General features: G+C 35.9%; 3 protein-coding genes across 17 annotated transcripts in view; 1 reads left to right on the top strand and 2 right to left on the bottom strand.

Annotated features, from left to right (window-relative positions):
- Positions 1-26,996, top strand: part of LOC127876370 (uncharacterized) — a 66,713-nt gene that overhangs the window by 19,270 nt on the left and 20,447 nt on the right. For 11 of the 15 annotated variants that reach the window (XM_052421640.1, XM_052421610.1, XM_052421649.1 and 8 more), the window contains exons 2-8: positions 9,044-10,023; positions 13,987-14,348; positions 14,962-15,027; positions 19,061-19,159; positions 20,772-20,903; positions 22,650-23,528; positions 25,488-25,530. In XM_052421640.1, coding sequence (XP_052277600.1) covers positions 9,044-10,023; positions 13,987-14,339 — 1,333 coding nt within the window. In that variant the 3' untranslated portion in view covers positions 14,340-14,348; positions 14,962-15,027; positions 19,061-19,159; ... (1 more) ...; positions 22,650-23,528; positions 25,488-25,530. Of the gene's footprint in view, positions 1-9,043; positions 10,024-13,986; positions 14,349-14,961; positions 15,028-19,060; positions 19,160-20,749; positions 20,904-22,649; positions 23,529-23,951; positions 24,015-25,487; positions 25,531-26,996 lie in introns of all 15 variants that reach the window. The other 4 variants (XM_052421574.1, XM_052421601.1, XM_052421629.1 and 1 more) reach the window with 4 other exon arrangements.
- On the bottom strand, positions 1,459-4,712 carry LOC127876361 (uncharacterized). Its single transcript, XM_052421540.1, has 3 exons — positions 4,267-4,712; positions 3,597-3,760; positions 1,459-2,971 (listed from the first exon to the last, which is right to left on the bottom strand). Exons 1-3 carry the CDS (start codon positions 4,675-4,677, stop codon positions 1,822-1,824), a joined length of 1,725 nt encoding a protein of 574 aa, XP_052277500.1. The 5' UTR covers positions 4,678-4,712; the 3' UTR covers positions 1,459-1,821.
- LOC127876420 (piggyBac transposable element-derived protein 4-like) lies at positions 10,431-13,248 on the bottom strand. Its single transcript, XM_052421694.1, has 2 exons — positions 12,492-13,248; positions 10,431-11,984 (listed from the first exon to the last, which is right to left on the bottom strand). The coding sequence occupies exons 1-2, from the start codon at positions 12,906-12,908 to the stop codon at positions 10,761-10,763; spliced, it is 1,641 nt and encodes a 546-aa protein (XP_052277654.1). The 5' UTR covers positions 12,909-13,248; the 3' UTR covers positions 10,431-10,760.

Below are 26,996 nucleotides of genomic sequence, written 5' to 3'. Positions count from 1 at the left end.
TATTTAAGCGTGCAACTTGCTGTCCTAGTGCAATGGCCAAGTATAGAAGTCATAAAGTCCAACATGCCAAAATTGTTCAAAGACAAATTTCCAGATACCCGTATCATTGTTGACTGTACTGAGATTTACACTGAAGTCCCTAGCTCTTTGCAACTTAAGTCCCTAATGTACAGTGACTATAAATCACACATGACTTACAAGGCGCTAGTAGGCATTAGCCCGAATGGTGTTGTGACTTTTGTATCTGATTTATGGTGTGGAAGCATAAGTGATAAGCAGATTACGAAGGAATGTGGCTTACTATAGCTGTTAACCGCAGGTGATGCTATTATGGTGGATAAAGGTTTTACAATAAGTGACTTGACAACACCAAAAGCAGTCAAACTAATAATACCACCGTTCAAAAGAGCCAATAAGCAATTCTCCAAGAAAGACATGCTTCTCACTAAAGACATTGATACGTGCAGGATACACGTTGAGCGACAAATGGAAAGGATTAAGAATTTCCGGATACTTCAAGGAAACATTCCTATCTCAATGGCCCCTCGTGTCTCTAAACTGTTCAAGATATGCACATACTTGACCAATCTACAACCTCCACTTGTGCAGGATTAATAAACAAACAATAAATGAAATTGTAATGTGAAATGTGCTCACACAATGACTGGCTAACAAACACTGTTTAATCTCATGTTAACAGGAATGACCTTGATATAGTTACTTGAAAAACTGTTAACATATATGTACATATGTTTTGCTTGAAATGCCTGTTTGCATAATTTGTTTATCACTGACTAACACGTACTTGATTTATTACAGTAAAATAAAATAGTATGTTGCCTCAAAGACTTTGTGTTGGCTTTCTAAATAGTAAGATACTGAAGGAAAGTCCATATACTAGTATTACCGTATTTGTTAAAGTATTATTTGGGTGTTAATACAAACTTGTAGGGCATGCTTAAAGGGACTTGTTTATAGATTGTAAAAATAAGTTTTCCAATTGTGTCATAAAAATAAAATCAAAGAACACTTCAGTATAAATTGGGGAGCAAAATGCCCTTATGGTGTAGACTTGTACTGAAAATACAGCTGCATTATCATTTCTGCAATGCCGTGGTTAAAATAAGCACTTTAAGGCATTTACTGACACACTTAAAAAAAATAAAAATCTTTTTACATGTCCCATTACAGCAGCTGCTTTTGAATTGGGTATAAATTCATTTTAATGATGCCAAATCTATATTCCAGAAACACTTCAAGTTACACAATTATCTGACTTTCAACGTTTTCAAACATTTAGTTGGCTCTTTGCATATAAATAAATACTTTCTGTAGTAATAAAATGATTCATTTTCAAATATATCATTTATTTAAATAAATATAAACAATCGGATTAAATTAGATGTCTCTGGAATATGATCACAGAAGTTAAAGAAAGGAATACAAGATTTATAACCAAGCATTGTACACACATTTATTTCATGCATATTAACTTGAACAAGTCATTTAATCTCGTATTATTTATAATTCATAACAAACAATCAAGTCAAATAATAATATCATATGACAATTCAAAAACATTGTAGAGTACAATCCTATGTAATGGTACATCTATTTCCCATCAATGAATTTATATAACATGAACATGTATTTATTTTTTCAAACATACAAGGCGCATACAAGGCGGTAACACACAAGGTCAAAAAGTAACCTTTCACTTTCAAACAGAAACCATGTCTATAGTAGTAGTACTGATCTTATTCATTTTATTGCTTATAGACAGACACATCTTATGTACTACCAGTCCATTGTTCAATTTCTTCAAATTAAAGGTACATTCCTATACACACCTAGGCTGTACAACTCCGGGATGAAGGACTTAATGTAGAAGTCATCAAGTCTGGCTTGCATTTGCATCCACAGTTTATTATTGAACGTGATACGCTCCACTGACAAGCCGGCACATGTCCAAACAACAAAATCGCACCACCTTCGACCACTGACTGCCATTTGTCCTTGTACTTGATAGTAATAGTGGTGATTTTGTTTCAAAACCACCTTTCCATCGACAAGGGAACAGAAAAAGTCTTTGTCATTACAACACTCCTCAGGTGTGATCATCCGCCACTTCATTGATGCGGGGCATTTAATTTCAACAAGTCCATGACTCTCTTCACAATGTGGACAATAAACTAGGCCATCTGGACTGGAACCAAGATGTGGGTACCTTTGGTTTACTAGCAACCCACATTCTGTTACTTTCAATCCCTTATGGACGGTGTTCATTTTCCAGACGTACATTTTCCGTGCGGGTTTTTCATGTTTTTTTCCATATGCAGTAGATTTGTTGGAGAAATCATAATACAGCATCTCCATCAACAGGTTGTCAGGCTTAGTGTCAGTCTTTCGTTTAAAAACTTTCCCAAAGAATGAAGAAGTTATCCTCTCTCTTCGGGCAACCTTCCATGGCTGGCTACTCTGCCCCCGAGTCATTGTTTCCACAGCCTGACAGTCATCGGCACTAATGTTAATATTTCTAAAATGGGCCTCAAAGACTGTGCAACACTCGGGCGACTCTAAGTTCACCGAGTCCCTGTACATGAACTCAACTTTGTGGATAGTTGGTATCAATGGCTCGGGTTCCTTGTGCACGGGAAAGTTTTGCAGCCAACCTACATTCAAGGATTTTTCAGTAAGTCTGTTTCTCAGTCGTTGAATGTTCACTGTACTTTCTGTGAATGTAGCATTCTCTTTTACAAACAAGCCACTTACAGGTTTCCTCAATGAGGATTCAAACTTGTGTTTCTTGAAAATCACACTCTGACTCTTTTTTGGACTTAATTTCCTCTTCCTGGGATTTGACCACTTGCATTTTTGAGATGTTGAGGAATGCTTGCCATCTTGCACTTTGTTAGAAATGTCCTTCACTGCATACAAGAGCGCGCCGATGTGGTTACACGATTCACCTTCTCTGAAAAAAATAATGAATTTGACAGTTGATGGGCAAATAATTAATTATGCAGTAATTGAACTAGGTCACATTTTTCCTTGCAATTTAATTTTTTCAGAATGTTACATAAACAAAATGCATATACAATGGTTTAGGCAGAAAAATAAATCAATAATTAAAGATTGCATACAGAAATGATAAATATAATACTAAGAAACTCCAAAAACATCAACAGGAGAGAAATCCTTATGATCAACCGAAAGTCCTTAATTATTTTATTTAAGGCAAGTGAGTTATTGCCTAACAGCACAATACAACACAAAACATCACGACACAACATAAGACACAACATGCGATCAAATAAAGACAATACAAAAGAGTGCTTATATTACATTTTTATTATAATCAAATATAAATGTAAAATAAAATTGAAATGCTTCAATATGGCCTGTTCCTAACTGAATGTGGATATAAGTAACAAAATTGTCTGTAGCGTATGTAATCTCACAAATGGATAAACACAGCAGGAAATGTATGATATTGGCATTGTTTTACTGAAAAAGGTTTATACAGATAATGCGATATGAATGATAATTACAACATCATGATAACAGAAATTATTGCAAAACAAGCTAAAAATAGTTACCCTGCTGGACAATTACAGGTTGCAGAATGCACACATCCAGTCACTTTGGAAAGGAGAACCCAAGGTCGATAATCTGGAGACTTTTTCTTATCGGCTGTTGGAAATGATGGGATGACAGTTGCTCGGATGTAGAGATGACTTGTGTTTTCATCGATGCTACTTGTCTGAAAACAAATAAATATTTATTTTACATCTTTGTATGCTTCTATTCCTGTTTTACCTGAAAGTCAGACACTGCAAAATCTGTCAGTAAATGCAAAGTATAAATTAAAATGATAAACTGTTTGACCATCGGAATGTCTAACAAGTAATTAACCCATTTAAGCCTAGTGGACTCTCCCGTCCTTCTAAATTGGATCAATTTATTTCCAAAATTAGGGATGTCTAGTATATTTATTTCTATATTTAGAAGATTTCTTACAGAAATTCCTTTAAGCAAACAGCGCAGACCCAGATGAGACGCCGCATCATGTGGCGTCTCATCTGGGTCTAAGCTGTTTGCCAAGGCTTTTTTCTATACGCTAGGCATAAATGGGTTAAAGCACACAGCGCTTTTTATATTTAACAATACTTTCATCAAAATTATTATGCAGATCATATAATATGAAAACACCATTAATAATAATTTTTATAGGCATGTTGAACTGATGCCACAAAGACTTATACTGACCTGGACTTTATGTACATGTCCATCTTCATAGAACACTTTAGACTTGAGATGTCTCTGAGAATTCATTTTTAACACTAGATAATTGTAGATGTCTTTATCTCCAAATTCCGGGAGTTTTGAATAATCATCTGTCCAATTATCTAATGTGTCAGGATGGGGAATTTTCTCACCCGAAGGTGTAACAAATCTGTGCGAGCTAGCATTATGCTGCAACACGCCATCGTCTTCTCCGTTTACGTCCGAAATACCAAGTTTAAATGTCCCTTTTACACGATCAATTAATTGCTGTTTATTGCCTGAAACATTCTGCCTACGGCTAGCCAAGTAGCTTTTCAATTCTCGTACTTTAAATCCTGTCAAACTATCATTTTTCTCACACGCTTCGCTGATTCCTTTGTCTGCGTCCGACATCTTGAACAATGAACACCCCGGAAGTAAATTGCTGAAGAGCTATAAGGGGAGGTAATTAGGTTATCGTACGAGACAATTATGTGATTTAAAATACATTAACTTTTTACAAACATTTCATGCGGTGGATATTATGTGACTTTAAAAAAAAACAAAACACAACAATACTTAAAACTTTGTTTTTATTGAATAATTTAGAAAAGTAAATGTGAGTATATTTGTTGAAAATGTGCAGTCCACTGTGTTCAATATTAAGTACACTTTTAATACTGTAAAAAATGTGTGTAATATAATCATAAACATGTTTTGTATCTTGGATTTCATTAACATTAGGAAATTAACATTTTGAATGTGAAAATAGCTCATGAACAGCGACTGACTCTTGCTTTGCTGCCATTTTACCATTTTTTGCAAATAATGTGAATACAATAAAAGTATATTTTCCACAAATTTTTAAAAAAGTTGTAATTTTTGTTATGTTGTGTAGTATAAAGTAAATTGCAAAATTATTATTCATATATCCCAATGTAAAAAAAACATCATTGCCAGTAGGCTTGCTACTGTATGGTATTTCAATATCACATATAAATAAACAATAGACCAATCTCTCAGATCCTTCTTTAAAACAATTTACAATGGCGTCTTTTCTTTTCCACAAATAGATCATGTGACAACAACTAAAGCAAAGTAATGACAATAGTTAAAATAACAACACAACATATTGGGATATAGTAGACCATGAGGTTGCATGTCATAAGCCACTCATCACAGGCTAGATTGTTCATGCTGAAACTTTAGACCATGAGGTTGCATGTCATAAGCCACTCATCACAGGCTAGATTGTTCATGCTGAAACTTTAGACCATGAGGTTGCATGTCATAAGCCACTCATCACAGGCTAGATTGTTCATGCTGAGACTTTAGACCATGAGGTTGCATGTCATAAGCCACTCATCACAGGCTTGATTGTTCATGCTGAAACTTTAGACCATGAGGTTGCATGTCATAAGCCACTCATCACAGGCTAGATTGTTCATGCTGAAACTTTAGACCATGAGGTTGCATGTCATAAGCCACTCATCACAGGCTAGATTGTTCATGCTGAAACTTTATGAAATAGAGGACCCTCTTTTAAGAAGCCGTGTTATTTTGGTTGGCATCTGTCCTGTGGTCCGTTTGTAGATTGGTCTGTAGACAAATTGTTTTCACATGATGTCTAGGGAATACTTTGACCTACAACCATGCAACATATTTTACGTTTACATGCAGGAAGATTAAGAGGTAAATCCATGTTTCGGTCAATAGGTCAAAAGTCACAGAAGCTTATAACATGAAATTACATGTATAAAGGTGTCGCAGTCAGTTTACGTACCTGTTATACCAATCATAACAATATTTTTAACAGATTTTCATTATCATAAAACACTGTACATGTAGGACAATAGGACATTCTTCATATATATAACAGTACTGCCCTTATTAAATGCTTTCATTCATTGACTTTTAATCCACTTAAGACAGGTGGTTGTGAACAATATATTGACTTTCATCGATGGCTTATTTAAAAATGTGTGGGAATATACATAAACTAAAAGTCATGCCTCTTTTCTTGCATTTGTTATTATTGATAGTGTGGTCAAGGTTTACAATATTAAAATTGAAAACAGTATAAACAACTAGAACATTGTTTTGAGTACATGGAGACCTCTACAATCCAATTTGTCCCACAACTGCACAAATGTCTTAAAATTATGAACAAATATATGGAGTTGCACAAGTTAACCTGATGATTAATATGTTACTGTAGAAGTATCCCTCTATTTGAGTAACGATTCTCACAATTGAAAAAATATCATTTGGTTAAAGGGACTGTCACATAACTCTTCTTATGTAAAAAAAAAACTTAAAAAAAATATCAAGGTGCATAATTTCACATGGTGGGTAATACTTTAAGAATAGTTAATCCCTTTTTCAGCTGTTTTCTTTGAGTTACTCACAACACAATTTTAAATGTGATTTCTTTGCTAAACAGGGGCCATAACTCTGGGTATGTTGAACAAAAAATATCTTTAAAAAAGATATACGGCATTGATTGTGGTTGCAGTTAATGAAAGGTAAAGACTTCAATGAATGAGATCAAAGATAGCGAATGTCTTTTTCTGTGCAGTTCTTAGCTGCAGCAAACGCAGTACGGGATGATACGCGGAGTTTTCGCGGCTTATTTTACATTATTACATATTGCTGGTCATAAACGTATAGATACAAAACAGAAAACCAAAAGAAGAATGGAAGTGAAATTAAAACATATGAGTCAATCGGCCACACGCGAAGTATCCGTACATATTTTAAATATTTATACGCGCGTTCTTCGAACAAACCTGTTTTAGTGGTTTGTCTGGCGTTGCTATTTGATTCGATTATTAACAGTATCGAGAATCATTGCGCTCATGCTTAATTCATTAGTCAATATGATGGCAAAATTCTTGTTAAATTAATTAAAAAATAATATGTATCATGGTACTGTTGTAAAACACATTAAGAATCTATTATTGACATACCATATGATATCGCTGGATATCTTCATTTAACATCTGTCTGGTCTAAAGAAAATTCCAGTTCACCTAGTTCACGCTGTAGCGTCTTTATTATGTAACGATTATTTTCCTGGCCGCGAACTCCGATCAGCACATAGGGTAAAGACGCAGCGATGACCTGTATGTAAACTCTGACATTCACACACAGTGGCCGCAAATTGACCCGATATACCTCGCGAGTTGAAATGCAATGCATTAAAGTGAGTCTTCGCTTCCACTGCTCTCTATACTTTAACATGTTAACATGTTGACAGGAATATGGAAGTTAGTACTAAATATGAGAACATAGCCTTTAAGTGCAAAAGTTCTCGCGCTGAAAATCTTATGAAAATAAAAGGTGGACGCACAAACTGTATTGATGTCGAGATTGAGTGTAAAACTGTTCTATCTATTAAGCCTTTTCATTAGATATAAAATTGTTTCATGCTGAACACGCAGTAAAACAGTGTTACAAAGACGCGGACATGTTTCCAATGTTCTGGTTGTATTCTCAAATCAGCCAATGTAGTCAATGAAGTGTATTCATCTGTACTTGGCCGCGGGAAGTTTTATTTGAATTCTATTGGACGCTAACAAAGGTCAGGCTAAGGTGAAAAGCTGGCGTATACAGCTAACGCCGAAAAAAGACATACCAAACTATGCATGTGGGTTAAATTACACAATGATAAATATTTATGTAAAGTGTTAGTCCTCTAGTAGCAATACTATTATGCCCCCCTTCGAAGAAGAGGGAGTATATTGTTTTGCACATGTCGGTCTGTCCATATGTCCGTCCGTCCGTCCACCAGATGGTTTCCGGATGATAACTCAAGATCGCTTAGGCCTAGGATCATGGAACTTCATAGGTACATTGATCCTGACTCGCAGATGACTTGATTTGAGGTCACAAGGTCAAAGGTCAAGGTCACGGTTACCCAAAATAGTAAAATGGTTTCCAGATGATAAATCAAGAACGCTTATGCCTAGTATCATGAAACTTCATAGGTTCATTGGCCATGACTGGCAGATGACCCCTATTGATTTTCAGGTCACTAGGTCAAAGGTCAAGGTCACGTTGACCCGAAATAGTAAAATGGTTTCTGGATGATAACTCAAGAACACTTATGCCTAGTATCATGAAACTTCATAGGCACATTGATCATGACTTGCAGATGACCCCTATTGATTTTCAGGTCACTAGGTCAAAGGTCAAGGTCACAGTGACTCAACTTAGAAAAATGGTTTCCGGATGTTAACTCAAGAACGCTTACGCCTAGGATCATGAAACTTCATAGGTACATTGATCATGACTCGCAGATGACCCTATTGATTTTTAGGTCACTAGGTCAAAGGTCAAGGTCACAGTGACAGAAAACGTATTCACTCAATGGCTGCCACTACAACTGACAGCCCATATGGGGGGCATGCATGTTTCACAAACAGCCCTTGTTTATTTTACACTCTTCACATATTTTAAAATGTCATTTTTGTCTAAATAGGAGACACTACTACAATTATGATGAAAACAACAGAAACAAAATATAGAGGTGTGTATTAGCTCACATGCCTGGTTACTGTACTTGTTAAGTTGCAGGAATACATGTTGAGTTATATACGACAAAAAAGTCATGCAGATGGATGGAAAAGTGCAAATCTATATACCCCCATATTAAGCCCAAGAAGCGTTTATTTATTGTCCATGTATGTTTTTATTTAACACTTTATTCTTGTTTGAAGCATTACATAATATCACTTACTATTCCTTAGAATGTAAATGTATTAATTGTTTATTTCAGCCAGTGCAGTAAAGTGACCCAGATTTCGGAGCTGACCATCTCGCAGCCCACAGGCTTAGAGGGGCTGTCAGTGGAGCTGGAAACTGTCCTGGGGGAAATTAAAACCCTGCAAATCAGTCAGAAGGCCAGCATTCAGTCATTGCAGAGAACATACAAGGAACATAGTGCAGTTATGATAGAGCAAATGCGTGGCAATTTAAATACTTATATAGATGAATGTGATAATAATTCTGTGGGTACATCAGGCGGAAATGAGCAATATTTAAAAGAAGAGATGTGTAGGAGTGTTCTCTCTATCGTGAATGAATTTGATAATATTACTACGAAGGAACTTAACGAGATGAAACATGAAGTTATAAGCATTAAAGGGTCAGTTACAAGTTCTATTCATAAATGCACCAGTCTTCACAATAACTGGTCACAATTCCATGATATTGTTCAGAAAATTGGAGATCATAAGCAGCTCTGCCTTATAGCCAGCATAAAATGTAAGCATATAATCCAGCAGGCACTGACTCTGCTGGGAAAGGCAGGCAAGGCGTTTAATGTCCAGAGTAATACTAAGCACAATGTGAGAATACCAAGAGATTCAAGTGAATGTTGTATCACAGGCATATGTGTTCTGACTGATGGGCAGGTGCTGGTCGCAGACTGGAGCAATAGGAGAGTCAAGCTGCTGAACCAGCAGTACCAGGTGGTGAGTCCCTGGGATGTGACTGATGTAAGGGACATGTGTCAGATCACACCCAGTGAGATTGCAGTGGCTGTGGATGATAATGCTAGCAACACACATAATGTCCAGTTTATTACAGTCACCCAGAGTCAGCTCACTCTTGGTAGGAAGCTTGAGTTACAACATACATGTATAGGTATTGACCACCACGAGGGTGAACTGTTTATCTGCTCTGGTACTGCTCTGTTCAAGTACACACTGAGTGGCAAACAGGTCTGCAGACTCTATGAAGATGCTTATGACACAGGTAAGAATCATGGTGAATTCATCTTGATAACATACCTATTATGTACAGGGATTTTTCTAGCCATTGTGAGAAAAGAAGTTTAGTCAAATTGTGTTATTTTAACCCATTCCATACTACAGCCTTATCTCTAGGTAACCCCTATCAGTAATAGCCTTATCTGCACCTAGATAGCCAATACCCTGTTTGGCTCTGTATGCCTGAGTGACAGATTATCTGTTTATTGTCAGTGGTGTGAAATAGGAGGGATCACAATAGGGTGCATTTTATTGTTATTTGGTTGACACATTTTGGTACAGATATTTGGCATTTTATTGTTATTTAATTACCAATAAAGAAAATAAACATGTCTAACTGTGAAAGTGCCATAATCTTCCATAACTAAATGAAATGAGAACAAAAACATTCCATTCTTTTCAAAATAGTTTATCCAATTTAATAATTATTTCAAGAATAAATATTTCACAAACAGAAACAGTTTTTGTAACAAATACAAAATTTCTTTTCTTTTACCTTCAATAAAAAGTTTGCAAAATAATGTTTCATTTGTAATTAATTTTATGAAAACCAAATAAACCCAAAGAACTGTTCAAAACTGCTTAGCTCATTCATTAGAACTTTATAAAAATTTCTAAATTTATAACAAACAATAATCTGAATAAATACTAAAAATAAATATTTATCACTTTATCATTCCCCTTTGTTCACAGAACAATCATCTATCATCTATCACCTTCACTCTAGGAAGAGTTAGCCAACTCAACATGCCAGTCCTTGAAACACGGGACACAGATGTGTACATTGCATTCAAGGCATATCACATTGCATTCATGTCTTCTTTTTTGTTTCGTGCACTGTCTGCAACGGCCTCTTTTTTCCGAATGCCCAGGGAAGTGCCCCGCTTTCACCGTCGCCATTTTCGCCGCACCATTCTCGCAGTAATCCCCTATCAGCTGTTTTGAGAGGTTCATGCGGAAGTCCAATACCGTCCTGTCTTTTGCCTTCCCAGTTCGGCTTCTTTGTTGGTGGAATGGCGATTCCCTCATCACGACATATCCATTTGTAATTGCCGTATCCAGTATGAAGAAGAACATGTATGTCCACCACTTTCTTGATGTTCGGAACGTTGGGTACTCCGTCCTAAGCTGGTCTGCATGATCAACTCCATTCATGTTGTTGTTATATTCTGGAATGATGCGTGGGGCCGGTACTTGGTGAACTTCTCCGTTGCGCTTTTTTCTCAAAACAGTGGCGCCTATGTCCTTTGGATTTTCTGCAGTGGACAGTGTGTAGATGGGCTTCTTGTCCATCCAGACACACGCCAGTTGTTCACCTTTGGTTGCGAACACATAGTCCCCCTGCTCTTGCACTTTTTTCTTTCCCAGCAGTGAAGATGGGTAGCCTTTCCTGTTAGTGCGCACAGTCCCACGGGCGTATGTTTCCTGCTTTAGGAGTTCTTCAAACAACACGGGACTTGTAAAGAAATTGTCCACATTCACAATATAAAACATCCCCTTGATATCACGGCTCAAGTCCAACACTACTCTTGTAGCCAAACCTACTTCCGCGGTGTTTGCGTCCTTGCCAGTGTAGACTTGAAAGTCATTTACATAACCATTGACTGGATCAGCCCGTACCCACACTTTCACTCCGTAGCGAGCTGGTTTCAATGGCATGTATTGTCTGAAGCCAAGACGACCTCGGAACTTGACCATAGCCTCGTCAATTGAAACATTTCTGTGGGGGTTGTATAGCGTCAGGCATAGTTTTCTAACCGCATCCAGGAAAGGCCGAATCAAGTACAGTTTGTCATGGTCCTTATGTCCCTTTGGCTTCATTTTGGTCCTGTCATTACAGTGAAGGTACTGTAAGACCTTCATGAAGCGATCCCTGGTCATAATTCGCCGAACACTAAAGTTTCCGTACAGGACATCGGTTGACCAGTACATGGCCATCTGAGGCAGCTGAAAACAGAATGGTTCAATATTAGTTTTGTATAAATAATTTGAAAATGTCTGAAAATATTGCCTAACATGTTTTTATATATATATTTCAGGACACATAAGGTTGAACAAATCACCTTCTCAATGGTCAAGACAAGAACACAGACTATTTGCTATTTTTCAGGAACACCCAATTGAATCAGCTTCAACTCAAGAACACAGACTTTTTCATCAAATTATTTTCGCAACATCTGTATTATATGCAGTGTTAGATATTTATTTTGTAGATATGTATCATGTTCATTTTGTAGCATAAACATTCACAATTATAATGTTGATAAAAAAGAAAGTACTTTTACTATAAACATTCTATATATAAATATATATATATATATATATATATATATATATATATATATATATATATAAATGAAATAATGGGTACTATAAATACATTAAAATATGGTAATAATTGCAAACATGTACAACGTTCATGAACATTTAATGATTTTCAGAGGTTCTACCTACTTGAACTATGCTCATGTATATCCGTATTCCGAGCCATGCCTTTATTTCTGCCACTGTGACAGGTCGCCATGCCTTGTCAAATTTAACTTCCATTTTTTGACTAGCAAACAAGTTTGTTTGTTCAACCAAAAGTTCGATTAAAAACATGGGAAAAAACATATCCATAAAGTCCCATTCATTTTGATCTGGATCGAGATCGAATCTCGGACCAGGCTCTGGTCCACGGAATGCCTGTTTTGGATGATCCGAATGATCATTTTCAGTCCATTTGTCATCGTCACGAACAGGCTCATTTTCCTTATCGCTGTCATTTTGTTCATCATTTAATTCCTCATCCGAATCAACTAAATCAGCTAACGGTAAATCATCCGATTCAAAACCACTAAAATCACTCTCATTGTCAGAATCCGTCTCCATTGTTGTAAAAAAGCTGTGTCAAAATGTCTGTTTTCGTCTGAATTTCGCGAAGTTTTGACAGGAACCAGTTTTGAAAAAGTAGTCATCCGAGTCAGGAAACGATTGTTACAAAAATTTTGATTGGTTGGGAAAATGACTGCTAAGAAAGAATGTTACTTTATGGACCAATTAAATCGGACGTATTTTTACGTCGTTAGGCATTCAGAGCTACATCCGCAGGTGCGCATAATTACGGCACTCGGTATACACGCTATTGATTATTGGACGGATTATTGCGTCAGCCGGGATTCCACTCAAGCTATTTTGAGCGCATTATTACGGCGCTAGTATGGAATGGGTTAAATCCATACAATGACAAATTTGGGAATTTTTATCGACTAAATAACCGAGTTGGGATTTATTTTTTTAATCAACAAATATTGACCCATTAGGCCTTTATCTTGTTATTTTGAAAAAAATAACCATATAAATTATAGTTATATACTTTGTGAGATAATAATAAAATGAAATTCAGATGTAATAGCAGAAAACCCGCTGATGTATTATAAAATATTTGTTATATAACTCCAATGTGCCCTTTGAATGATACAGTACATTGTAGCCAAAACAAGATTCAGAAATATTAATTTATAAACATGAGTAATGAAGTATTTTGACTGTCACTATATGGCATGTCTATAAATAGAAACTGTGTTCCTGGGAAAGAGACACTTTCTGACCCTGTCTTAATTTTGTGGTTGTAAAATGATTGTACATGTACAATATGTTTACCTGTTGATAGAACTGTTCAATTGTTTCAGTATGTGTAATTGTTTCCATCTGTGTAATTGTTTTGCTTCAATTCATATCTTACTCACCAGTCGCACTTCAACATGTCAAAACGTTAACACAATACTAATGCTACTGAAGTTTAATGTCACACTTAACTATTGAATCATTGAAATGTATGCATATATTTTAGATGTGTAAAGGCCTCTTTATAGCAACATATGCGTAATACAATATCACTGCAGTATGTTTAATAAGATTATTTAACATTGACAGTAATTCAATATCTTGATGTTACTCTGTTTTGCAGTAGACAAGTGTGCTGTGAGTCCCACAGGAGACAGGCTGTACATCATCAGCAGGTACCAGGACAAGCTTCTCACCCTGGCCAGGGATGGCACACTCCTGGCCACATACACAGACCCAGCACTAGAGCGCCTATCTGGTCTACATGTGACCCCTGCAGGCCAGGTGCTGGTCTGTGGATACTGGTCCCACACTGTACTACAGGTGGGCTGGGAGGGGCAGAGTAAGCTGGCTACGCTGCCTACTAAGAGGCATGGAGTGTGGAGGCCATGGTCAGTCTGCTACTGCAGCACCACATCATCCATCATTGTGGGACAGTGGGAGAACGACAACATCCTGGTGTTCAGAGTGGAATAGTGTGTACATGTATGTATTAGTTGTTGTAATTAGTGATTAGTATTTCAATGAAAATGTGTTGTTTAGCATACGAACATAGTAGTGTGTGATGTTACAATACAACATTTAGTGTGTAGTAAAAGATATAAATAATTTATGTACACATATTGTTATATGCTTATACACTGTAAGGGTTTTTGGTTGAACATCACATCTAAAACATATTATGTTATGTATTCATAATATTTGTGTCATTATTGTCCTAAAATTTAGTTAATGTAAACTATGCATGAAAAAACAAAGCATTTCGACTGAAAATTTAATATTTGTACATAGATGGATATGTACATAGCAACTGAGGCTATTTTTAGACTTTTATTTCTATAAGCACCATGCCATGTAAGAAATGTATATTGATGAATAGTTTTTTTAAAATATGAATTAGTTTAAGTAATCTTTGGAGGAATATATTTTGATGTTTTGTGTAATGTTTACAGAATATTAACACAGGATGTGAGATTTATTTATTTAAATTGTTTTATGCTGTTTAACATGTGTTATTGATTGTTATAACATGTATATAAACGTGTGTGAATCCTAAGCATACATACAAGCAATACATCAATCTATCCTGCTGCTTCAGTGGCTGCTGAGTCAGGACAAGGTTGCTGAGGATGTGGTGGACAAGGATGACCGGAATACACAGAAGGTAACATAGACCCTTTGTCAGACCTTTTCCTTGCCATTTTTGGGGAAAATGCAAATAGTGTGGAATTTGGATTTTTTGCGCACGAAAAATCCATTGATTTGGAAAAAATATTTCATATAACTCTTTCTTATACTTCAAATTATAATAATTAAATGATATAATGATAGTACAATATTGTTTACATCTAATTTAAATATAATTGAGATATAGTAATCATGAGGAACTTATCATAAAAAAAAACACGCTTGTGTATGGTTCTATTTAACAGACCCATAAATATGCCAGAAAAAGGCCTGCTTGTGTATTTCCTATGTATTAAGAATGCAAAAAAGATGAGGTGGAAAAGAACAGTATGAATTTACATAACATACAATTTTCTCTATAATTGTTTTTTTTATATTTTAAAAACATTTATATTCGTGGATTTCTCAGTTTCATACATGCCATAATTTTTCAGACCAATTCCGGGACATTGAGTTAAATTGTCCGGGACTTTTGCCGATTTTCCGGGACATGTATAGAATGTAGCGATATTTATAGACATATGCATTTTTGGTACGTTTTTTTTTTGTTTCGCATCGTTAATTGCAAATGTTCGAAAGCCTATCCGAAATACACTTGATCTATTAACGTCAAATTAAACATTACTACTTCAGTTACTAGATACAAGCTACGTGTTTTCAGTGTAAGCGTTCTAAACATAGATGGTGACGTCACTGCGGTATTGTTATTAAGACCGGTGTGTAACGCGTAGTTGTTGATACACCTTTATTCATTTATAACATTTATATAATAAAAAATACAACAATACAGTATGGTTAGATCCTCAACTCAAATCAATTCACAATACATACAACCAATCACAATAAAACAAATACAACTTCTTTGTCGGTTAAACGTACGAACATAAACTGCTTTTAATTTTTTACTCAGCGATGTTGGACTTCAGATGTGTGAACAACTATCCTTTGCCCTTACGCAGCGGGAAATAATGACGTAGTAGATTAAAGTCAATTAACAACCACATTAAACAATGCCGCCTTATCGGTTTGACCGCGAATGTGAGACAATCGATATGATAACAGGACCCCTGTTAATTGATCAATTTTGACACGTAGCGTTGTCTTCCTATTCGGGTAGGCATTGTCATGGAGACGCTGCAGAAATACACTGATTCAGGGTGCAGTTAAGCCTAAGATAAGGCAGGGGTCTCGCTAGTGGGCGAAGTGGGCGATTTGCTCGCCAAGGGAATATTTGTGTCGCTAATTAATTTCATGAAGGCGACATAACTTCTCCACCTTTTAATTATTTGTTTGTGCCACACATTGACCATTAAAATCAATTTGATGTGGAGAATTGGACACAGGAGAATTCTCAGCCAGAAGTTGCCCCATTTACAGGTCATGCAAAGTTGAACATTCAAATGCACAGTCCGGAGCTATTAGAGTTCTTAAAATTGTTCATAGGTGAAGCCTTGATTACTTGCCTTGTGCTGGCTACCAATAACTATACTTCAGCAAAGTTAAATGGCCCATTAAAACAATACAAAGGAATGATCAAATGGGAAGAGTTAACCTAGCACACTGGCAATAAATATAGGGCATTACGGGTAAGATTTGGAATCTGTGCTGTAAAATGAGACTTTAAATGAATTTTTATTTTAAAAAATTGTAGCACAATATAAATTCGATTAAATCTTGATTTTCTTAAAATTTACAAGGAAGTAAGAAGATTATGAATATTACTGGTTTTGTTAAAATTGAAGTTTTATTTGATACACCTGTACAGGAAAAAAATAATAAAATGTACCAGAATAATTTACAATCAATTACAAATAACAAAAATGCACCCATTTTAGCCTCTATTATTGAAATAGCTTATCAGTCATCACATAAATAGCATGTTAAGTGTTAAATATATTACTTAAACTCAGTTAAATACATCAATAACAAAAATGAACACTTAAGTGAGTGTGTGTTTGTATTTGTAAATGTTGTCCCCCAAAGTGTGAAATAAGAGTTGTTTCTGATTAATGATAATTGGCACGGTTTAATAAGGGGTATAAGACAAGTAAAGAGTTGATTGAAAGCTGAACGGAAATACTTCTCCTTTAATTTGCCGCAAAATACATGTAAAATGAAGACCTATGACGCAACTGTACAGAAGTGACATCTCCCGAAATTTTTAGCTAAGCTTGACCCCTGGATGCAAAAGTACCATTTCTCCCCGAAAAGTTGCCACTTTTTTCTATTTTGGCCTTTGGGAGAAGTGACTTCTCCCTAAATTTTGAACCTAGCTAGACCCCTGTAAGGTACATGTATTTATGGATTTTGTAAATTCCGGGACATTTGACAGATTTCCGGGACAGCGGGACAAATTCTTCATTTCCGGGACTGTCCCGGACAATCCGAGACGTATGGCATGTATGCTCAGTTTGGAAAAATAAATGAGGAATTTGTGTCAGTTAAATGCCCATGTGTTTGTGTTAAATTTGTGGATCGGTCAACCCTTAAAATCAACAAAGCATAATGTCCCACAAATATTACTGATTTGACAGTGTACCTGTGTATTAAGAATACCAAAAATGAAGTGGATAAGAATTGCATGATATCATAGAAGGTAAAATGGCGTCTATTCTTGTGTATATCACTGTTAATAGCACTAATTTACTTCTTAGTACTTGTTTTACTTGAGTATCAATAACTCAAACCCATCTTCAGCCTAAAGCTTTCCAAACCTCTGACAGTAACACAAAACCTGAAGAGTTTCCGTCATCCCCATGCAGGCCTTTGGATGTTTCGCGCAAAAAATCTCAATCCTGAAAAAGCATTTTTTCCCAAAATGGTCTGGGAAAGGCCTGCCATGTTGCCTTGAGGTTTTACACAGTTGTGCGATGGTTAATATGATTTGAATCTATTACTTTGAATGCCTTGGTTTTATAGAGCCTGTTTGCCAGGGGGTGTTAAATTTTGGTGTATATACAGTATTGTTTTTTGTCAAATTTGGGGTCCAAACTCCACCCCATTCGCAATCCTAAAACTATATTTTTTCCTCAAACGACTGTCTAAAATTTTCAATTGAATGTAAAAGTGAAAATATGGTCATTTTTCACTGTTGAATTGAGCTGAAAAGAATTAACAGTTCAAAAGAGTAAGTTAAAATTGTGGTAACTGACCAATTATCTGCAACTTATCTTGCTACTAGATGTTTATAAAAAATATATATTATATTCGATATTTTACATGACTGTCCCAGTCATCTAAGGTGAGCGGAACTGTATTTTTATAAGGATCGGAGTTAGTGTTCGTGAGTCATATAAATAGATATATCGTTGCAGGAAAACGAATCATTTCTGTCGTCAGTTGTCAAACAAAAATACGGTTGTTAATAAAATGCATTATTTTTATCTTTCTGGGATATTGTTTTAGTATTTTGATGCTGCATTAACAAATCTAAGTGTATATGAAGTGAAACACCAAAAATAAACAACGGTTGCGATAGACACCTATAAACATAGCATATACTGTTAGATGTGTATAATGCCACTCAAAGAAAAAGAAATTTATCACAATATCAAGTTTGTCTCCCTATCCAGCTCTCTAACTTGAGCCTTAGTTAATATAATATTGAACACCCTTATTCTCAAGTGTATAGTATTTCTAAGCAAAAAACCAGCAACACCAATGTCCCAATTTTTGGGAAAAAAAATCAATTATTCCCAATTGGAAGGGCCCCGCCCTTTTTCCTAAAACAGTAAAAAAGAGCTTTACAGTCAGTTTTTTGTATGCATGCAACTGCAACAATGTAAGGTCAAATGATTTCCTACCTAGAAAATTAAGGTCATAAACTAAATAAGAGATTTATCTCTTGTCACTAATTGCTACCAAGTTTCACTCTGCAACAATTTTTAATCCAATTTTTACCAAAATTTGCTTTTGAGTTAGAGTGAACAATCACTGTTTTAACAACAACTCAAGTGTTTTTTACATTTCGTAAGCCTTTGAGCCTTATCACTGTCCCTTGTACTCGTCAGGTGCTTGACCAAATACAAGAGGCCGTCCCATCAATCAGTCGTCAAAGTCAGTTGAGATGGACCAGAACAAGGCAGAAACTCAGCAACATTTTACGCACTGTAAGAAACCCAGCAGTATTCTACTCACCTTCAGTCTTCTTCCAGTCTGTTATTGAGTTGTTTCAAAAAACATATGTGCCTTGCTTTGAAAAACAGGATGGAATGTATTTGTATCAAGTGTTTTCCCACATAAGCCTGTGCAAAAGAAGTCTCTTCTAAAATAAAATTCAGTCTAGGCGGAAAGTGTTGTCCCTGATTAGCCTGTGTTGCTGTACAGGCTTATCTAGGACGACACTAAATGCAACATTTATACAGACCTGTTATATAAGAATGAGGTTCAAAGTAAGTCCGCCTGCAGTCTGTAACATAGTTTTACAAGGTGAGCATCGATCTGGGAAAATGGGGCTTAATGCATTTAAAGTGCCATCCTCATGAGCCTAACACAGACTAATCAGGGACGATACTTTCCACTTTTGAGGAATGTATGTTTTAAAGGAAATTCATTATGCCCCCCTTAGAAGAAGAGGGGGTATATTGCTTTGCTCATGTCGGTCTGTCGGTAGGTCGGTCTGTCCGTCCACCAGGTGGTTGTCAGACGATAACTCAAGAACGCTTGGACCTAGGATCATGAAACTTCATAGGTACATTGATCATGACTTCAGATGACCCCTATTGATTTTGAGGTCACTAGGTCAAAGGTCAAGGTCACGGTGACCAGAAATAGTAAAATGATTTTCGGATGATAACTCAAGAACGCATATGCCTTGGATCATGCAACTTCATAGGTAGATTGATCATGACTCGCAGATTACCCCTATTGATTTTGAGGTCACAAGGTCAAAGGTCAAGGTCACGGTGACCTGAAATAGTAAAATGATTTTCGGATGATAACTCAAGAACGCTTTTGCCTAGGATCATGACACTTCATAGGTACATTGATCGTGACTTGCAGATGACCCCTATTGATTTTCAGGTCACTAGGTCAAAGGTCAAGGTCACAGTTACAAAAGTCGTATTCACACAATGGCTGCCAGTACAATGGACAGCCCATATGGGGGGCATGCATGTTTTACAAACAGCCCTTGTTTATCCAGAATCAGACATCCACAAATGTACATGTCCATGAAAAAGTAATTATAAAAAAAATTATGCCAACGAATATAAATGATTTTACAGTGTCTGGGGTGCAGAATTCCATTGAATTGGCGATTAAAGCCTTTCTCTTAGCAGATATTTGATTGCCATTGGGCGACCCAATTTGTTGTATCAGTCAGCGCCTTTTTTGAAATAGTTTCTTGTCTGGAATGGACATGATTCAGAGCTATGTTTCATTCTACGGAATGGCAGTTTTTCACAAAAGTACATTTAAAATGCATTTCCGTATATGCCAGTTTACGTTAAACATTTAATCAAAAACGCATGTAAAATAATATTTTGATGGGTTTGTGAAAGTAAGTTCCGTGCTATTAAAAAGATCCATTATAATTTCCATTTGAAAGATTTCACACTGCAAATTTGTTTAATGTCCGGTATTATCACACTAATTAGTCCTAATGGACGCGGTACAGGTACTTTCCCTTATTGGGAAAAAATCGATGGTTTATTTCGTACATACTAGTTCAAAAGACTGACTGGGACAAAATGTTTCAGATTGGTTTTCTCAACTTTACAGCAACTGCTCAGCACAGAAGACTACTGTCTGGTGAAAGGATCGGCTGTATCAAAGTCCTGTGATATGGGGGGACTTGGTCGTTCCATGTGTGGGGATTGCATCATGAAGGACATTTTAGATGACACTCACAAGGTAGAGAACTCTAGATCTGCACCAGCAGTGAGTTGTTGCCCTTTTGTTGTTGTGTATTTAATTTAGCTAACAAGGGAGAGAACTGTATACCTAAACCATGCTCAGTGAGTTGTGACCATTTAGTTGCTGTTTATTTAATTTTCCTGACACTAACAATGAAGAGAACTGCAGATCTTCGCCAGCAGTGAGCTGTTGCCCTTTAGTTGTTTTTTAATTAATTTAGCTTACACTTACAAAGGAGAGAATTTAAAATCTGCTCCTGTAGTGAGTTGTTGCCATTTAGTTTCTGTTAAATTTATTGCGCAATTTATTGCGCATACAATATCAAGGGAGAGAACTTAAGATCAGCAGTAAGTTAATTGTTGCACTGTATTTGCTGTCCAATTATGTATACACCTTTTGTTTTATGTTGATTTACTTTTGAATTTGTGTCTATTTTAAATTTTTAAGCAGATTTTAACAGTCAAAGATCTGTAAAGGTGTGTTAAAAAAGTTGTGTGTGTTGTTGAAACTTCAGGAAGACATTAATGTTAAAGGGATCTTTTCACGCTTTGGTAAATTGACAGAATTGAAAAAAGTTGTTTCAGATTCGCAAATTTTCGTTTTAGTTATGATATTTGTGAGAAAACAGTAATACTGAACATTTACCATGGTCTAATATAGCCTTTATATGCATCTTTTGACGATTTTAAAACCTAAAGATTATAAAGCGTTGCAACGCGAAACGATTGAATAATTTGGAGAGTTCTGTTTTTGTCGTTAAATTTTGTGAAACTACGAAGATTGCTTATATAAGGTATAAAATACTTCAAGTATATGTACTTGGCGGAATAGCTCAGTAGGCTAAAGCGTTTTTAATTTAGGACTCTGGCAGGACTTCAGGGGTCACTGGTTCGAAACCTGGTCCGGGCAATGTTCTTTTTCTTTTTTTAATTTTATTCTTGATTTTTTACTGGAGCTTTTACGATCCAATGTTTACATTTATCGATATAAAGCATTTAATGAATAAGTTAAAAAATGCCAAAATCTGTGAAAAGGCCCCTTTAAATTGTTGCCTGCCATTTACTGAATCATATGTTGACAGTAAAACATCTGTGAAGACATTTCAAAAGTAAAGTGATTGATAGAATGAGTACCATTAAAAATTATTAAATTGTTAACAAATTGATTTTTTTATTTATTGTTATGTAGGAAAGAAATGGCTTAAAAGGTACATGAGCTGCACTTTTGGAAAATGGGTATTAATTCATGTGCTGAAATTGTTATCCCAGATTAGCACGTGCAGTACGCACAAACTAATCAGTGACAACACTTTCTTCTTTATTTTGTTATTGAAAGGAAGTCTCTTTTTTATAAAAATTCAGTAAAGTCAGTGTCCTACCTGATAAGCTTATGTGGACTTGACATGCTTATCTGAGATGACAATTATGAATATTAATGAGTTGCGTATTGGTTTATGAAATTACATCTCTGCAAGTTGAGAAAAAAAAAATCGTTATTATGAATTTACATGTTAATATAACATTGACCAAAACTTCTAATGATTTAATACGAAATGGTCTGATTGAATTAAATTTCATGTTTTTTTTTACAAGGAAACAATGAAATGCCTGATTAAAAATTAATGAGAATGAAATGTTTCTGTTGAAAACCTTCACATCCAATCAAGAGGCTTAGTTTCTTATAGATTGTTGTATAAACACTTTCGTAACTGTTTCACATCACCCATGGTGTTGTTGTTTTCAGGTGAGCAGGAGCATTGTTATTGAGTTGACATGGCAACGGCACCAGTCGGACCCCCAGGAGCCTCAGTCCAGGACAACCCTTCCCCTCCACTGATCCCTAGCTCCTCCCCTTTGACCTCCTGCTTCAAAGCTTCATTGAACAATACCGGTCTGCTGCAATATCTGAGCATGTTGAGTTTTTACAAGCTGTTCTCAACAACTGCAATGTCCCTGTTGATCGATCCACACTCCTGCCTAAGTAGTTTGTTAAGCTCCAGTGCCGGAGGTGGGTCAAGTATTTCAGACACGCTGAGTTATAGCAGTAGTTATGGTAACACCAACAGTCACTGATTGTGGACTTCACAACGAATAGTACGAAGAATAAAAAGTTGGATAACTTTTTCCATGCTTTGTTGGACTAACAGAGCAACACATGGAATAATGGTAGAAAATCTAGAAACAGTTAAACAGTTATAGATCGAAGCATAAGCTATCCACGGGGTCTACTTCTGCTTTCAATAGTAGTAGCATTATGGACCATCCTGGTTTGTCCTCTTATGCATCCAAAACATGCTTTTACGCAGTTGCTGACAAAAAAAACTTTGTATGAACACTCGTAGCACGATGAATACATCGGTGTGGTTCAGACGCAAATTCTTCCCAACAACATAAACACGGTGCTTAAGGTGTACCCATCATGGTTTGTTACGAGCACTTCACACTCCAAGACAAAACAGCCTCGCATTGAGCTGACACTAGATAAAGCGTTGAAAAATGACAGCAGTTTTGTCGTGTGGTCCAGTATGCCTTTTGACTCCAACCCAACATTAGGTAGAACTCAAACTCAGCCCTTAGCAATCACAGCGAGGCCAGCATGTCATCTCACCTTCTTGAGCCTCAGGTGAGACCTTACAGTTTTATTTATTTTGAAAATAGGGGCTAATAATCAAGTCCCATTCATAATCTCTTAACGTCTATATTTTAACATAATTACTGGTTGAAATTCCCAATTGACGGTTTGCCATAAAAAGGACACTTTTCACAGAGCTAGCCCCTAGTTCTAGCACATGTTTTAAGTCGTTATGAGAATTACTGGCTTAATATACTTATTTTACTAAGTTTTATTACTATTTTGAAGTTATAGATGTTATAAAAATTGTTTATGTTGTTTATTTCACAAAAACTGTGAAACCATTTATTTTCGTCAGCTCGAAATTGTTTGTTAAAGAAAAATGACTATTGCATCAGCACTTTAATTTATTACATGTAATTTATGATTAAAACAAAAAAAAATTGTGTAAGTCAATGCCCGATTTGTTTGTAGTACATATCCGCGATAAATTGCTGTGGGCAAAATGGGAAAACCCGTGAGATTAACTTGCAGGAGGTAAACCATGTTTAGCACATGTAAATTAACTAGTCTTTTATTATCAGGTGAATGATTTTTTTATTTATTTAAGGTCCCTGTAATAACTGGCCCTTATTACTGTATGCCATTAACAAGTTGATTGTTATGAATTAAGCTGATTGGTGGGACTGAATAACTGTTTACATATTATTTTTCTACAATAAATATATATCCTATAATCAAATATAATTACATCATTTTTATACCTCCATTACCACTAATAAGTAATGGGGGCTATATATAGGAATCACTTTGTCGGTCTGTCGGTCGGTCTGTTGGTCTGTCCCGAAATTCCATCCGATCTGCACCAAACTTGGTGTCACAAGTTGTATCTAGATGATGTACATGTCAAGTTTGAATATGGGTCATGCCGGGTCAAAAACTAGGTCACGGGGTCACTTGGTGTGTTTTAAACCAAAAGTTTGTCCGGACCATAACTATGTCATTAATCGTTAGATTTTAAACTAACTTGGTACATTTGTTCACCCTCATGGGACGGTGTGTTGCGTAAAAAAAGTATGTCGATATCTCCAAGGTCAAGGTCACACTTGGAGTTCAAGGGTCAAATGCTTGTCCGGGCCATAACTTTATCATTTATTGTGAGATTTTAAAATCATTTGGCAAATTTGTTCACCATCTTTAGACGGTTTGTCGCGCGAAAGAATTACTTCGATATCTCCAAGGTCAAGGTCGCACTTTGAGTTCAAAGATCAAAAATGGCCATAAATGATCATGTCTGGGCAATAACTTGTGTCGTTTATTGTGATATTTTAAAATCACTTGGCACATTTGTTCACCATCATTGGACGGTGTGTCACGTGAAATAATTTTACGTTGATATCTCCAAGGTCAATGTCAAACTTTAAGTTCAAAGGTCAAAAATGGCCATAAATTAGCTTGTCCAGGCCATAACTATGTTTTTCATTGTGAGATTTTAAAGTCATTTGACACATTTGTCCACCATCATTGGCCAGTGTGTCGTGCGAAAGAATTACGTAGATATCTCCAAGGTCAAGGTCACACTTTGAGTTCAAAGGTCAAAAATGGCCATAAATCAGCTTGTCCGGGCCATAACTCTGTAATTCATTGTGAGATTTTAAAATCATTTGGCACCTTTGTTCACCATCATTGGACGGTGTGTCAGGCAAAAGAATTACATTGATATCTCCAAGGTCAAGGTCACACTGTGAGTTCAAAGGTCAAAAATGGTCATAAATGTTTTTGTTCTGGCCATACTATGTCATTCATTGTGAGATTTTAAAATTGCTTGGTACTTTTGTTCACAATCATTGGATAATGTGTCATGCAAAAGAATTACTTCAATATCTCCAAGGTTAAGGTCACACTTGATGTTCTAAAGTGAAACATGGCCATAAATGAGCTTGTCTGGGCCATAACTATGTCTTTCATTGTGAGATTTTAAATGACTCATTACATTATTTCTGTTCACAGTCATTGGACGGCCTGTCATGCGAACGAATTCAAGAGTTCAAAGGTAAAAATGGCCATAAATAATAATGGCATAATAATTCTTAAAAATCGACATAAATTAGATTATCTTGTTTTGTGAAGACAGCATGCAACATAGTCTGTGGCAATGCGGCATGTGGTGGTATAGTCTGTGACAAAGCTCTAGTTTTAATTCTAGCAATTTATGACAGACAGTTTAACTACATGTATATCAGACGATAATGTCAATTAATTAAACACATTTGAATTGATACACAAACATTAGATTATAGTAAATGTAGGTAAACGCAAACAATCAAACACACATTCATACGTTTTTTATTTCTTTGTAATTAAAATTCAGAATGTATATCAGTCAGTTGTTGATCATAAAGCGTTATTGTATTTGATCCAGATCCGCCGTTTGCCTGCAACACTTGAAAACACACAACGGATAATACAGTTGTAAACAATTAGCGCTAATCATTACTATTGTACCTTAGTGAAGTCAATGCTTTTGATACAGCTTTTGGGTTGTAATTGGATTTGATTATTGTTTAAATCAAAGCCCATATGTTTGCAAGAAACAATGGGGCTTATTGCTTTGATATGCTAATGCACACAATTTTAACACTTGAAGTGGAACTTTAAATATAAGGTGTGTCCTACAAAAAGATGCCATATTATGTAGATACACTGTATAACTACATGTTGTATCTATTGAATATCACTTACATTGCATAGTTTTAGCCAGAATAGGCAATAATAACTATTAAAATTATAAAAGTCCCCTGTAGAAAGATGTGGCAGGGCTATGGATAATTTTATTGGGTAATTGGGTTTTTCACCCCCTGTTTTGACAACAATAGGGTTTTTGTAAATTCAATAGAGTTTCAGCAAAATGTTTTACCCCCTACTTTTGAGCTTAATTGGGTTTTTCACCCCCGGTTTTTTAACTCAATTGGGTGATTTAGGGAATGACATATATAATATAATACATATCTACTAAGATTACTATGTAATTATGTGCAGGTGAAAAATAAATCAACATTTGTAGCAACATTAGTTAGTTTTAAGTTACTTTTCATGTTTGTGCATAATGTACATTTCATAGCTCCATTTTCCATATCCATCACCAGCAACGGGTGTTTGTTTCGCCACTCTATTAAAGTTTTTTCACTTACACTCCCCAATGCCATAAACGTGTTTTTTGGGTTTAACAACTTCGTTCAAAATCTCCGATAATAACGGGCGAACTAAATTCTCTGGAGAAATGATCACATCTTGCAACAGATCATTCAGCAAAGCTGCACAAAAGTTTTCGGTTTCCCCAATATTCTGGCTAAATACCTGTCGAAAGTGTTTGTTTGTGTGAGGATTCTCTTTCTACGGCCACGAGTGGCCATTTTGATATTTTTAAGAAAATGAAAATAGAAATCGGATGGGTGTACGAATAATTACAGTAAAGATTGATAACCGCTGGAAAGACTGCCTTCTTTTCTTCATAGGACG

Source organism: Dreissena polymorpha, chromosome 1, assembly GCF_020536995.1.
Source record: "Dreissena polymorpha isolate Duluth1 chromosome 1, UMN_Dpol_1.0, whole genome shotgun sequence".
NCBI classification, from domain to species: Eukaryota; Metazoa; Mollusca; class Bivalvia; order Myida; family Dreissenidae; genus Dreissena; species Dreissena polymorpha.
Note: the sequence above shows the minus strand (reverse complement) of the source record. Positions and strands in the feature narration are given on the sequence as shown.